At 46.6% G+C, this 15,641-nt stretch overlaps 1 protein-coding gene across 2 annotated transcripts in view; it reads left to right on the plus strand.

The window, feature by feature from the left end:
- Positions 1-15,641, plus strand: part of TMEM165 (transmembrane protein 165) — a 44,983-nt gene that overhangs the window by 17,432 nt on the left and 11,910 nt on the right. For both annotated transcript variants that reach the window (XM_030191397.1, XM_030191399.1), the window contains exons 3-4: positions 7,623-7,798; positions 11,921-12,103. In XM_030191397.1, the coding sequence (XP_030047257.1) occupies positions 7,623-7,798; positions 11,921-12,103 (359 nt within the window). The remainder of the gene's footprint in view (positions 1-7,622; positions 7,799-11,920; positions 12,104-15,641) is intronic.

A 15,641-nucleotide genomic window follows, 5' to 3' on the forward strand; every position in this document is an offset into this window, starting at 1 on the left:
GCACTACCAGTATGTATGTTGGGGGGGGGGGGGGTATCCTTGAAAGATGTACAGGACAGGAAGCTAGAGGCTTCCTTGAAGCTGGCATTTGAGGTTTGGCCCTTTCTCTACAGGCAGCAGGCTGCGTTTCATACGTTGCATGTGTGTTCCTTAGCTTGGTATAGCAGGCAGGGGAAGTGCGACTCTCAGGATCAGGCGACTCTCAGGGGGAGGAATGCTGGCTTCGGCCTAACCCCTGGTAAGCCTTTCCTCAGCAGACAGGTGCCCAGCTCTACCACCGGCTGCCTTTCAGGTGCTGTGGAGGACTTGCAGCTCATCTGCATATCCTTTACAGCCTTCTCTGGGGTGACTCCCAGGTCCACTCCAATCCACTCAGGACTCTCCGCTCTAGGTGCCGCGCGCCGTCATTTTTCTCTTTGCGTTTATTTTTCTCACAGTTAACTACTTATTGCTCCAGTACACTTTTTCTTTTTGTCCCTTCCTAATCTGTTTCTCCATCTGAAACCACTGTACACTGCAGGAACTCATTGTCCACCCTCTGTATTCATCATCTCACCATCTCTCTTTTCCTCTTCCTTTTTCTCAGCTCTCAACCTTCAACATTTCCTTCCTTCCATTCATCCATCTCCTTTCTATCTGAGTACATCTCGCCTTCGTCGCTGTCATCGTACCTCTCCTACTCTTCTTCGTACTCTCTTGCTCCTCCTTCTGCTCTCTGCTGGGGACATTAATCCCAATCCTGGTCCTCCACATCAGCTCTCATCCTATTTGTGCAGGTCACACCGTGATATCTCCAGTCTAATTTCTGTTCCTCTCCTCCCCCCTCCTTCCCTGCCTTTCTCTTGCGCTCTGTGGAATGCCCGCTCTGTCTGTAAGAAACTTTCCTACATCCATGACCTCTTTATCTCTCGTACTCTCCATCTGCTTGCCCTAACTGAAACTTGGCTTTACCCTTCAGACTCTGCTTCAGTTGCGACCCTATGCCATAGAGGTTATCTTTTCTCCCATACTCGCCCGGTTGGCCGCAGATGTGGTATCGGGCTACTACTTTCACCCTCTTGTAGATCTCAACCTCTTCTTCCACCTTAGTCTCACTGTTTTTCTTCCTTCGAAGTCCACTCCATCCGTCTATTTGCTCCTCTGCCTCTCTGAGTAGCAGTCATTTATCAATCCCCTGATAAGTCCCTTTCTCACTGACTTTGATGCTTGGCTTTCCTTCTTTCTTGAACCTTCATCTCCTTCCCTCATTCTTGGGGATTTTAACATTCATGCTAATGATCCCTCTGACACTTATGCTTCCTGAGGATAGGCAGAAGCCTGCGTTTTGGATGAGCCCCGCCCAACAGTGGGGAGTGGAGTGGAGGAGTGGCCTAGTGGTTAGCGTGGTGGACTTTGGTCCTGGGGAACTGGGTTCGATTCCCACTGCAGGCACAGGCAGCTCCCTGTGACTCTGGGCAAATAAGTACCTGTATATAATATGTAAGCCGCATTGAACCTGCTATGAGTGGGAAAGCGCGGGGTACAAATGTAACAAAAATAAAATAAAAAATAAACAGTGGTTTAAAGAAACCAAGAAATACTGGCCAGGGCGTGGGTCTTCCTCTTCGTCCTTTCAGAGGTCCATATTTCAGGCCCGGGCACCCTTTCAAGGAGACAAATGGAACCAAGGTTTCATAGCCCAGATTGTGCCTGCACCAAGAGCTTCCTGATGATGGGTGCCGGTCTGCTTTTCAGCTCTGTGACTGAGAGGTCAGTTGACTCACTTCTACTAGGAGTGGACCAAGGTTACGACAGACCAGTTGGTCTTCAACATTATCACAAACGGTTACAGATTAGAGTTCTCTTCTATAGGAGATTATTTTCTTGGAGTCAATGTGATGTGCTTTGTCCAAGCAGAGGGCGGTTCTTGCCACCCTCAGCGGGTAACTGGACCTCGGAGTGGTGGCTTCGGTCTCGGTGGCCGAGTTGGGCCATGGGCACTACTTGATTTATTTTGTGGTGCTGAAGAAAGGAGGAGCACATTGTCCGATATTGGACCTCAGAAAGGTTAATCAGTTTCTTCGAGTTCAGTAGTTCCACATGGAGATTCTGTATTCCGTACTGGCAGTGGTAAAACTAGGGGATTATTTGATGGAATTGGATCTCAAGGAGGTGTATTTGCATATCCCCATTTGGCCACCACACCAGCTGGGGCAGCATTTTCAGTTCCAAACTCTCCCTTTCGGCCTGGCTACAGCCCCCAGACCTTTTCAGAGGTCATGGTGGTTGTGGTGGCTTTCCTTCGGAAGGAGAGGATTCAGGTTCACCCATATCTGGACGACTGGTCGATCCAGGCGGCCACTGAGGTAGAGAGCCAAGTGGTTTTGTTGTTGCAGTCATTCGGATGGGTGATCAGTTTTCCCAAAAGTCAATTGGTGCCCACTTGGCAGGGTGTTCTTGCCAGACCTGCAGATTGCCAAGCTTCAGGGGTAGATTCAGAGCTTTCTAGGCTTCTCATGCCCCCATACTTGGGATTATGTGCAGGTCCTGGGATCCATGATGGCTACATTGGAGGTGGTACCATGGGCAAGGGCCCACATGAGGCCGCTCCAACATTCCCTATTAAGTTGTTGGTTGCTGGTGTCCCAGGATTACCAGGTACGGATGTAGTGGATGCCACAGGTGAGACACAGCATGGCTTGATGGTTGCAAGATATTAGTCTCTGAATGGGAGTGCAATCGTCGTCCCCCCAGTGGATTTTGGTGGTGACAGATGCCAGCCTCGTGGGCTGGGGCGCTCATCACCTGAACTCCAGTGCACAAGGCCAGTGGACCAGGGTGGAGGCTTGGTGGTCCATCAGTCGGTTGGTGCTCCAGGTGGTGGCCAAAGCTTTGGAGGCATTCAGGGTCTGGTGGAGAAAGCTGGTCTGGGTGTTCTTCGATAACACAATGGCAGTGGCGTATATCAATTGTCAGGGTGCCCGGGTTCTTTAGGAGAGGCTGGGAACTTGGCTCGGAAGGACTGGATGACCTGCTCCAACTGTGGCCAATGGTGGACCTTCTGTACATCTTCCCACCGTGGTCGTTGATAGGATAAGTCCTACACAGGATCCGTTGGCTTCCAGGGCGAGTGATTTTAGTGGCTCTGGATTGGCCCTGGCGACAGCGGTGCAGGGACCTGGTCTGTCTGCTGGCAGATGATTCGTTTCACCTGCTTGTGGTTCCAGACCTGCTTTGTCAGGATCCGGCATGCATGGAGGAGCCCTCCTGCTTTGGTCTTATGGCTTAGATCTTGAGGTTGCGTTTGATTCACAAGGGGTATTCAGAGCCTGTCATTGCTACCTTGCTCCAGGCGAGCAATAGCTTGACCACTACGGCGCATGCGAGGGTCTGGCGGACATTTGAGTCATGGTGTTCTGGTCAGGGATTGTCTTCGTTGGCGGCTCCTTCACCACACGTATTGGCTTTCTTGCAGGAGGTTTGGCCTTTAATTCGTTCTGAGTACAGGTTGCGGGATTGGTCTGTTATCGAGGATGTGTTGTGAATGCGTTGCTGGTGGCACATCTGGATGTGGTTGAAGGGGATGGTTCAACTGAAGCCTCACCTATGGGCTCCATGCCTGGTCTGTAGTCTCTAGCTGGTCCTTCGGGCCGTGCAGTGGGCTCCTTTTGAAATATTGTGCAGGTTGTCCTTGAAGGACTTGACCTTCAAGTCTGTTTTCCTGGTAGTGATGGCATTGGCACATTGGGTGTTGGAGCTGCAGGCTTTGTCCTGTAGAGATCCTTTTCCATGATTTTCTGAAGTGTGTGTGTGTGTGTGGGGGGGTGTCACGATCCAAATGGTTCCTTCATTCTTGCATAAGGTGGTGTCGGCATTTCATCTCAATCAGCTGCTTTATCTGCTGCCATTTGCGGTGGAGGATTATCTGTGGGAGTCTGATTCCCTGTAGTGCCTGGACGGGCGGAGGGTATGGCTCCATTACTGAAGGTGAGAAATTAGTGCTGCCTATCGGACCATTTCTTTGTTCTGATGTCTGTTCCCTGTAGAGTCAGCAGTGTCCTTCCCTACATAGGGAATGTTATGCTGCATGCCACAAGTCTCTGGATTCATCCCCACTTCCAAGCAATTAGTGCTCAGATCCAGCCCTATTGACAGTTTCCCCAGCCTAAGACCAAAATATCATGTGGGGCACGTAAATTAAGCAAGGTAACGATACCTCTTATATTTCCCATTTTAGTAAGAGTTGTCACTATTAGTTTTTAAAGGAAAGTCTCTTCTGAGCAGTGTTGTCACCCCTGCCTTTTTCTTACATGAGTGGGAGCTAAAGAAAACAGAAGGATAATTTCAGTCTCTATGGAGACCTTCTTTTTGAATAAAATGGGTCTCTTGGAGATATGGTACATCACAGCAAAATCCATGCAATTCTTTACTTATCTTATAAGTCTTATAAAGTGAATTCAATCCTTTGACATTGTAAATGAGAACTTTACAAGGCAGTCTTCTCTCAGCCCCCCCCCCCCCCCCCAAGACTTTTTCTACATTACCTTTGTGTACGGTCCTCTCTCCTCCTCCTCCTCATCCTTCACCCTACCCCATTGCAAATCCCTTAACTCTCTTCTTCCTCACTCCATATTATTCACATGAGCATATGGGTCCCCTGGTAGACAGCAACACAAAATCAACCCCACTCTCCCCCTACCCCCCTTCACCCTCTGTAAAAACACACAAAAACTGTATCAACACTTTGCATTATGTTAAATCAGTGGGAATGTTAGAGTACTGTCTGGCATGCTGTGGCCTTAAATTTTTGAAATAGTCCTACACATCTGGTAAAAGTTCTAAGACCCACTGTCTGCCAATATGAAGGTCTGCCCAAATCACCATCACCAGAACGTTCCATGATCAGGTTTCATAATTGAGCACTGTATCATATTTTATGCTAAAGCTAGTTGCCTTCTGGTTGAGGAGTCCTGTGTAAGTTTTTCCTTCAGTAAGTGTTGCCACTTGGCTATCTGCACTTTATCCTCTTGTCTGCAGAGTAGACCACCACCTTTCTTCTTCTGGCACATTATCAACTCTCAAGGCTAGCAATTCTGATCATGCTTTCTTAAACGGCTTAATTCTTTTGGTCTGTCCCTTTGCAGCGAAGGATAGTGCAAAGGGGTGAAGCCATTTATATTTTTGCCCTTCCTGACATAAAAATCATATGACCCCCACCCCCCTGCAAATCCCTCCTATGATTTAAGGTTATGGGTGATAAGTCTTGATAAATTTCTATCCGATGCCCCTTCCACATGTAATTAGGAAGTTTGCATGCCTGCTATGAAATTTCTGAGATTGCATAGCTGGCCAGGTATGGCATAATATCTTGAGGGTGATTTTCAAATGGTCTCCTCAGTGCTCTATAAGCACTTTCTTTCTGTACCAGTTCAAGGTCCTCTGTCACCCCTCTACTTCAGAAGTCGTACCGTCATTATAGTGTTCATTTTCTGGAACACCTCAAAAACAGAGGTTATAACATCATGATCTGTTTTCAGGATCATCCATTTTGTCCCAGATTTCCCCTGTCTCTTTTAGGGCACTAGAAGAGTTCTGATGAACCTCTTCGAGATTCTCCTCATACTCAAGTTATATGATGCTCCAACTCATCTTGCCTTGCCCCTAGATTGTTCATGTTCTTTTTAATGCCAGCTGCTGTGTCTGATATCTAACTGCACCTATTGCATTTTTGCTTTGAGTTCAAACAGTAGCTTCATGACATCACCTTATGTCTCTGCTGTAGACACATCTCCTCCACATAGGCTGGGCTCAACCTGCATATTGCCGTGCACTGCCATATTGTCCACACCACTCGTTTACTCGTCTCCAGAGCTATCAGTCCCACCGCGCCAGGTAAATTTGTAGTTTTCCAATTTTTTCCGAGATGTCATGTTTAAATATTGGAGAAGTCAAATCACTATCAGCACTCTGAAATCAGGTTATAGGGAGGACAGTATTTTAGCTCTGTCCTGTTGGAGCTGCTTCAGTGTATGTGCAGCCATTGCTGATGGTGATGTTGCTTCCTCTCCCCTAACCTTGAGTTTTTTTACGCCTCCCCTTTCAAGTAATCAACATTTCATCATTGTGCCTTTTAAACTCCCTTGTTGATTGATTTGTATAGGCTGTTGGATCTGCTGATGTTGGTGGACATCTCCTCTTGGTAGGTTACGTTTCCTTGCAGAGACTCAAAGGGCTTCACTCTGCCCTCATCCATAATGTGTTCAAATCTACAAAACTTCAATCGTTCCCTCCTTTTGTTATATGAATCACACTTCTAGAAAGCATTCTTTGCTGTTCCTTTAGACAGGCAGGTATGTTTGCTGGTCAAGACACTCTGTTTCGCCTTCCGCCGTTAGTACAGACAAGGAGTGTTTCCTAGGCAGACATGGATGTTGTCTGCGAGAAACCATCTCTTTGGCAGACCTGATCTCTAGGATCAGGAGCTGGTGCTGGAATGAGATCTGGTGTCAGGGACTAGGAATTGGTGCTAGATTGTCTGCCAAAAAGTGGATTGAGGAAATGAAACGATGCTGGATCTTCTCATTGGAGAATAAATTGGAGCCTGTATCCTCAGTCACTAGCTTTTATGAATGTGGGATACAGCTGGCACTGGCAAATTGCTATAAATTGTTTTGTACTGTGTGCCAGAGGGGTGATGCAGATGAGGTTTTTTTTTCTTCATTTTCTAGAGAGCATTGTTGGTTGGAGATTGAACAACAGATTTGTACTGTTTTGAAAGTATTATTGGCCAGCAGTGTCAACAAACTGATCAGGATTTCTAATTCAGTTTTATATGTTTTGCATAAGATGAAAATTAGTGATCTTAGTCCATTGTTTTTTGACCCCTGTGGCAAGATTTGTCTTTTGAGTGAGAGTGCATATTTTCCAGCAACCTCAAAGCTTGTGTTAATAGCCTCCCCATCCTCTGTTTTTAAGAGCGAAAGCAGTAACAACTAAATCTCCCTGCAGTACCTGTTGTAGACCTCCTCCTTCTTAATGGCAGTGGTTAAATCTTAATTAAATCTTTAAAAATACTAGTACACTGTGCTATTTTCTGTGTGTGCTATTCAGGGGACTGCCTCCTTTAATCCCATACCAGTGGCATATAGTGCTGCAGCTGCCAAAATCTTTTGAGGGCTATAATTTACCTGTCACTCAAATTTTAAATATAGTCTCTTAGGTCAGTGGCTCCCAAACCTGCTCCTAAAGGCACCCCAGCCAATCAGGTTTTCAGGATACCCGCAATGAATATTTATGAGGTTTGCTTGCACTTCCTCCACTGCAAGCAAATCTATCTCATGAATATTCATTGTAGATATACTTAAAACCTGACTAGCTAGGGTGCCTCCAGGACCAGGTTTGGGAACCACTGCTTTAGGTGTACGGTGGAATTTGTTAGGCAGAATGCCTGTTAGAATTCTCATGAACGTTTTCAGCTAATGAACCAGGGTGCTTATGATATAAAGATATTTACTAAATCCCAGTGTCTGATTAATGCTCAGATGTATTTCTATATGCTTTTCTTTACTTTAGAAGTTTTTTTTTTTTTTTTTAACAGAGTCCAAATACTTTTGTAATGGCCTGCTGTGGTTTTTTTCTTCTAGTTTTATTTGGCTATGCCACAACTGTTATCCCCAGAGTGTATACATACTATGTGTCAACAGCATTATTTGCAATTTTTGGCATCAGAATGCTTCGTGAGGGTTTAAAGATGAGCCCAGATGAGGGACAAGAGGAGCTGGAGGAAGTTCAAGCAGAAATAAAGAGAAAAGATGAGGAAGTAAGTCTTAGTGCTCTAGCCATGTGACTTGTATAATGTGTTTTCAGGCTGTGACTGCTGATGAAGCAGCATTCAGAGCCCACGTGATAGGGCTCAGGCAAGTACTGCACTTCTGGTGGGCCCCAGCAAGGATAAGGCTCTAGACCAGGGGTTCTCAATCCAATCCTCTGGATACACCTAGCCAGTCAGGCTCTCAGGATAACCATAATAAATATGCATGAGATCAGTTTGCATTCACTGCCTCCATTGTGTTCAAATCTTTCTCATGCATATTCATTATGGATATCCTGAAAACCTGAGTGGCTAAGTTTGTCCCGGGGACTGGATTGTGAACCCATGCTCTAGACAGTTATGAATCCTACTTTCTTGTGCACAGGTCGTAGCTGCAGCAGTAACACATTCATATATATATATATATATATATATATATATATATATATATACACACACACACACACACATGCATATTTTCATTTTACTCCTGGCTAGTACTGTATACATCCAACTTTCCATACACACACAGAGTGAAATGTATAATTATCGCTTGTGTATAAGAAGGTGATTCTCATCCCTCTAGAACTTTATTCCTAACCACACACATGCACATAATCCCCCTAATTCCATAAACTTGCATGCCCAAATGTATGTTTAACATACACATTTGGGTGCGCAATTTATAGGGTCAGTTGCACATGCAACTTAATTTAATAATTGGCTGTTAATTGGCATTATCAGTCAATTATTGTCTTTAATTGGCACTGGTTAGCAATTGTGCATCCAAGTGTCCTTAGTTGCTATTCTATCGCATACAACTTCCAGGGGGGCATGGAAGTGTGAGGGGCATGGGTGGATCAGGGTTTTGCCTACAGGTAGGCATGAAACTGCAGACTTTCTCTAGTATTCTATAACAGCAGTTCCACACAGAACTGCCGTTACAGAATTTCTCCTTAGCAAGCATCATCCTGGTGCCTAAATTTTGATGCTCTTTCTTGAATCTACCTCCATATGGGGGAATTCTATACATGGTGCCTAACATTAAGTGCTACTTCTACACTTGAGTTTTCAGCTTGGAAAAGCATTCTAACAGATGCAAGGCACCGAAACAGGGCAGAAATGGCAGATCCAAGAGAAAGCACAGGCGCCGTTTATAAAATAGTGTCTAAGTGTTTCCGTGTGTATCCTCAAAGGGGCGTAACGATTGGAGGGACATGGTGCAGTGTTATAGAATGGTGTGGATCCACGCTCGACTTGCATGCCGTGATTTATACCTGGTTTCAGTTTATGTAAATCCTTGCACCCAGAGTTGAGCATGGATCCCTAGAGCTACATATTCTATAAAGGATGCCCATCCCAGAATGCCCTTTATAAAATACCGTTCAGCACCAATTTTATTTTTTTTGTGCCAAATTTTGAGTGCCATTTACTGAATCCAGCCCATCATGTACAGGGCTGAGGAAAAGCATGTGAACCCCATAGCATGTGTCTGTATTTAAGCATAAATCATACATTGTACTCAACATATGATCAGACCTAGTTTTAACATTGATAAAAGAGGAATGTAATCAAAATATCTAATATTTTTTCAGCAAAAAGATACAATGATGTCCTTGTAAGAAAAAGTATGAACCCTTTATTCATTTAATTAGTAGCAACAATAATTTCAGCTAAACATTTCTCTCACATTGTCCTTCATGAATTTTGGCCATTCTACTATAACAGAGCTCTGTGACATTTGAGGATTTCCTTGCATGAGCAGTTCACTTAAGTTAATTTCTTGCCACAGCATTTCAATTGAGTTTAGATTGGGGCTTTGACTTGGCTAAATGAAAATGCTAACACTGCTTCTTCAGAGATTCTGTAGTAGATGTACTTGAATGTTTATGGTCATCATCTTGCTATATGAGCCATTTTGGGCTGACCTTTGGCTCAGATGAATGATCTGATGTCCTTCTCTAGAAATTTCTGATAGAAATCAAAATTCATGGTTCAGTCAATGATGACAAACTACCTGGATCCCGATACAGCAAAGCCCAGCACTATGATCCTTCCGCTGCCATATTTGAGTCAGGATGAGGCTTTTACTTTGGAAGGCACTGTTGGGCAAAAATCAAAGTGTGTGTTGCAACCAGAAAAGTATTTCAGAAGTCTTGTAGGCTATCCAGATGCTCATTGGTTGAATCTGAGGTGGGCAGCAGTGTTCTTTGTGGAAAGTACTGGTTTCTTCTTAACTATCCTCTAGTGAACACCATTCCTATTCAGTTTTTTTCTTATGGTTGGCACAGGAACCCTCACTTCAGAGGTATGCAGATCTTTAGCATCTTTGTGACTTTTGTAGATGATTTTCTGGTTTGTTCTTGGGGTGATCATTGCAGGATGACCACACTTGGTTACAGCCATTGTCATCTTGAACTTCTTTCAGTTTGGAGACTGTCAGTGGATGGATGGTGCCCCTGTCAAGACTAATGAGCATCAGCTACTCTTTTACATAGGTGATGTGGCATGATTATCTTTTGGATCTTTATAGATAGGTCCACAATGGAGAAACCTTAATTCCAACATAGTTGTAACTTACAAACATGTACAGTATATTCACAATTATGCATAATCTCCAAACATTTATTCTGTATTAGAAAGTCTATTAAAATATCTTACTACCTGGAAAATGTTATAGTGCTAATTTTTCAAAACACATTACACAGAACACTCACACATACTGTATTCCACAACATATCATAACTCACTCATACCATATAATTCAGAAATCCGTTATACACCTCGAAACTAAACCCGCTTCTACCACGTTGTGATCTTCATGAAACACATCATTAAATTCAAATATAGTTAATCCAGTGTTCAAATATTGTTCATAAGTATCGTGGCTTTAAATCATCCAGCCACTACTTAACATTTTGTTAATCCAATATGTCAAGTTGATGTATCTCCATATTTCCACACTTCTAAGGTATATGTGTGATCCACTGCAAACTGCAAAATTCCGTCCTTGAAACAGTAGTTTACAGTCACCAAATCACTGAAGCGTATTTCACGCCAACTCCGAACCCAGAGCCTATTTCACACCAACTGGTTTGGAGTTGACGTGAAATAAGCTCCAGTGATTTGGTGTATGGTGGTTTTCTGAATTGTATGGTATGAATGAATGATTGTGTGAGGGTTATGTGTGCAATGTGTTTTGAAAAATTAGCACTATCATTTTCCAGGTAGTAAGATATTTTAATAGATTTTCTAATACAGAATAAATGTTTGAAGGTTATGCATAGCTGTGAATATATTGTACATGTTTGGATCTTTATAGGGGACAGGATACCGAAACATACTGTGGATAATTTACTTGTTACTCTATTATTCAGACATTTAATTCTGGTTAATTGTGCTGAGGAAATGAGGGGTTTACACACTAATTATGAATAACACTTATTCATAATTAGTGTGTAAACCCCTCATTTCCTCAGCACAATTAACCAGAATTAAATGTCTGAATAATAAGAGTAACAAGTAAATTATCCACAGTGTGTTTTGGTATCCTGTCCCCTATAAAGATCCAAACATGTACAATATATTCACAGCTATGCGTAAACACTTATGGTTTTTATTGTGTGAATTTTGTCTGAAATAACTGTTTATACCATTTTTATTGTATTTAGAAGAGACTGTTTTCAATTAAACATGAGTATCTTGGTAAGAACTTGTAATTCTCATTAAACTAGGGGTTCACAAACTACCTTTGCATTATATGTACGTACACAGATTGGTATTTATAGATAGTGTTTAACAGAGATTTACAAGTCCTGAGTGGCTTTGAACAATTTAATACTAGAACTAGAAGACATTCCATGAAATTAACTAGTAGCAGATTTAAATTGCAGAAGTATTTTTCTCAAGCAATTAAGCTATGTAATTTGTTGCCAGAAAATGTGCTCAAAGCCGGTATTATAACTGATCTTGGCACTCTTACGTTCTTAGGGTCATGTTTTGGTGGCCCTGGTAAGGTAGTGAGACAGTATTCTGTCTCTCCCTCTCTGGATTAAACTTGCCAAGTAGATAGATAGTATTGGGTCAAACATTGCTTGCTCCCTCTAAGCTGTGTTTCATCTTCATCTGCAGCTTCAACGGTCCAAATTGTTAAACGGACCAACAGATGTGGAAGTAGGAACGGGACCAGCTGTACCTAAGAAGAGGTGGCTGCATTTTATCTCTCCAATATTTGTGCAGGCTTTTACTTTAACATTTTTGGCAGAATGGGGTGATCGGTCGCAACTCACAACAATCGTTTTGGCAGCTAGAGAGGTAAGTGAGATCTGTGCAGTAAAGTACAGTGTGAAGATTTGCTATAGGAAAGCAGAAGTGTTAAAAAGAAATGCTATAAAAAGTAGTGAGGGGAACATGGAGGGTTGTTTTTAGATAGAGGCATGGACTGCCATGTTCCAGGAGCGTCTCAGTTTACATAAGTACATAAGTAATGCCATACTGGGAAAAGACGAAGGGTCCATCGAGCCCAGCATCCTGTCCACGACAGCGGCCAATCCAGGCCAAGGGCACCTGGCAAGCTTCCCAAACGTACATACATTCTATACATGTTATTCTCCGAGGACAAGCAGGCTGCTTGTTCTCACTGATGGGTGACGTCCACGGCAGCCCCTCCAATCGGAATCTTCACTAGCAAAGTCCTTTGCTAGCCCTCGCGCGCCCGCGCGCACCGCGCATGCGCGGCCGTCTTCCCGCCCGAAACCGGCTCGAGCCGGCCAGTCTTCTTTTGTCCGCACTCGGTACGGTCGTATTTTTCGCCGTGTCGAGCCCCGGAGAGTCGACCTCGCGCGTCCATTTTGTTGAACGTGTTTTTTCTTCGGAAAAGCTTTTCTTCTACTCGGGAAGTGCTCCGGAACTCCTCCACCGGGTTCCGTTTCAATCCTCCCCGTATTTCCAGCTTTTGGCCCCGATAGAGTTTTCTTTCGTCGTCGGGGTAGGCCTCTTTTCGGCCTCGGTCGAGATTTTCTCCCTCTAAAGTTTTTGGTGCTCTTTTTCCGTCATTTCGGACTTTGATTTCGCCGGCGTGATTTTCCGCCCATGACATCGAAGCCTTCCAGCGGCTTCAAGAAGTGCACCCAGTGGCGCCCGGGTTATCTCGCTCACTGATCGACACTCGTCGTGTCTTCAGTGTCTGGGGGCCGAGCACCGCCCTCAGAACTGTAGTCTGTGTTCCCTGCTTCAAAGGCGGACTCAGGTAGCGAGACTAGCCCAGTGGAACGTTTTGTTCTCGGGCTCTTCGTCGGCATCGGCACCGGGATCTTCGAGTGCATCGACGTCGTCAGCGTCCAGACCATCTTCCTCGTCCGCCCTTGCATCGAGTGCATCGAGGCATCGGGCCTCTGCATCGGCGCCGAGACATCGGATAGCTGCATCGACGCCGGTGGTACCGGGACCTCGTCTGCTGATGTCGTCGGACGGTGGTGCATCGTCAGGAGTGCAGGTGAGGGCTGTCCATTCCCCTGCTGGTGGCGGTGAGCCTTCGGGTGGGTCTCCTCCCACCCTGAGGGCTCCTGCGGTACAGCCCCCCCGAGACCGACCTTCTTCGGCCTCGGCCCCGAGGAAGCGACGGATGGATTCTACGTCCTCCTCGTCGGTGCCGGGGAGCTCCGGTGACATGCTTCGGAAGAAGTCGAAGAAGCATCGACACCGGTCTCCTCCCCGCGTCGGCACCGAGAGCTCTGGGTCGCCGAGGGATTCGGCACCCAGCAGGCATCGGCACCGAGAGGACCGCTCACCCTCTGTCCAAGAGGTGTCGATGCGCTCCACTCTGGACAGCCCGGAACAGCCTCCTCGCCCGGAACAGGTCCTGACGTCGACGCCTGCATCGACCTCACAGCCTTTCTCTGCAGCCGCTCTAAACGAGAGCCTCCGGGCCGTTCTCCCAGAGATTCTGGGAGAGCTGTTGCGCCCTACCCCTCCGGTACCGGCGGTGCTTGCGCCTCCGGTACCGTCGAGCGTGGCGCCGGCTGGCCCATCGCCCAGGTTGAGGTCCCCGACGTCGGTACCGAGTGCGGTGCCGGCAGCGGCCACCTCCCAGGAAGGCTCCCCGACTACGTCGGCGGAGGGAGCTTCGCCGATGCGGGCGAGGGAGTCTACCTCTCGACGCCCCCATCGTGGACGTGGCTCCACTGAGTCGAGCAGGGCGAGGTTGCAGACACAGGTTCGTGAACTTGTGTCTGACACCGAGGGTGAGGCCTCGTGGGAGGAAGAGGAAGATCCTAGATATTTCTCTGATGAGGAGTCTGAGGGTCTTCCTTCTGATCCCACTCCCTCTCCTGAAAGACAGCTTTCTCCTCCCGAGAGTCTGTCTTTTGCTTCCTTTGTCTGGGAGATGTCTACGGCCATCCCCTTCCCGGTGGTTGTGGAGGACGAGCCCAGGGCTGAAATGTTTGAGCTCCTGGACTATCCTTCTCCACCTAAGGAAGCGTCCACCGTTCCCTTGCACCATGTCCTAAAAAGACATTGCTTGCGAACTGGACGAAACCCTTAACTAATCCCCACATTCCCAAGAAGATCGAGTCCCAGTACCGGATCCATGGGGACCCAGAGCTGATGCGCACTCAGTTGCCTCACGACTCTGGAGTTGTGGATTTGGCCCTAAAGAAGGCTAAGAGTTCTAGGGAACATGCTTCGGCGCCCCCGGGCAAGGACGCTAGAACCTTAGACTCCTTTGGGAGGAAGGCCTACCATTCCTCTATGCTCGTGTCCAAGATCCAGTCTTACCAGCTCTACACGAGCATACACATGCGGAACAATGTGCGGCAGTTGGCGGGCTTGGTTGATGCTCTTCCCCCTGAGCAAGCCAAGCCTTTTCAGGAGGTGGTCAGGCAGCTGAAGGCGTGCAGAAAATTCCTGGCCAGAGGAGTTTATGACACTTTTGATGTTGCGTCCAGGGCCGCTGCTCAAGGTGTGGTGATGCGCAGGCTCTCATGGCTGCGTGCCGCCGACCTGGAGAATAGAATCCAGCAGCGGATTGCGGACTCGACTTGCCGTGCGGACAACATTTTTGGCGAAAAAGTCGAACAGGTGGTAGAGTCTCTCCACCAGCGGGACACCGCATTCGACAAATTCGCCCGCCGGCAGCCTTCAGCTTCTACCTCTACAGGTAGACGATTTTTCGGGGGAAGGAAGACTGTTCCCTACTCTTCTGGCAAGCGTAGGTACAATCCTCCTTCCCGACAGCCTGCGGCCCAGGCTAAGCCCCAGCGCGCTCGCTCTCGTCAGCAGCGTGCGACTCAGCAAGGCCCCGCGGCGCCCCAGCAAAAGCAAGGGGCGAGCTTTTGACTGGCTCCAGCAGAGCATAGCCGACATCCAAGTGTCCGTGCCGGGCGACCTGCCGGTCGGAGGGAGGTTGAAAGCTTTTCACCGAAGGTGGCCTCTCATAACCTCCGATCAGTGGGTTCTGCAAATAGTCCGGCAGGGGTACACCCTCAATTTGACCTCAAAACCTCCAAATTGTCCACCGGGAGCTCAGTCTTACAGCTTCCAGCACAAGAGGGTACTTGCAGAGGAACTCTCCGCCCTTCTCAGCGCCAATGCGGTCGAGCCCGTGCCATCCGGGCAAGAAGGGCTGGGATTCTATTCCAGGTACTTCCTTGTGGAAAAGAAAACAGGGGGGATGCGTCCCATCCTAGACCTAAGGGCCCTGAACAAATATCTCGTAAAAGAAAAGTTCAGGATGCTTTCCCTGGGCACCCTTCTCCCCATGATTCAGCAAAACGATTGGCTATGCTCTCTGGACTTGAAGGATGCCTACACACATATCCCGATACTGCCAGCTCACAGACAGTATCTGCGA

Source organism: Microcaecilia unicolor, chromosome 2 (assembly GCF_901765095.1).
Source record: "Microcaecilia unicolor chromosome 2, aMicUni1.1, whole genome shotgun sequence".
Lineage (NCBI taxonomy): Eukaryota > Metazoa > Chordata > Amphibia > Gymnophiona > Siphonopidae > Microcaecilia > Microcaecilia unicolor.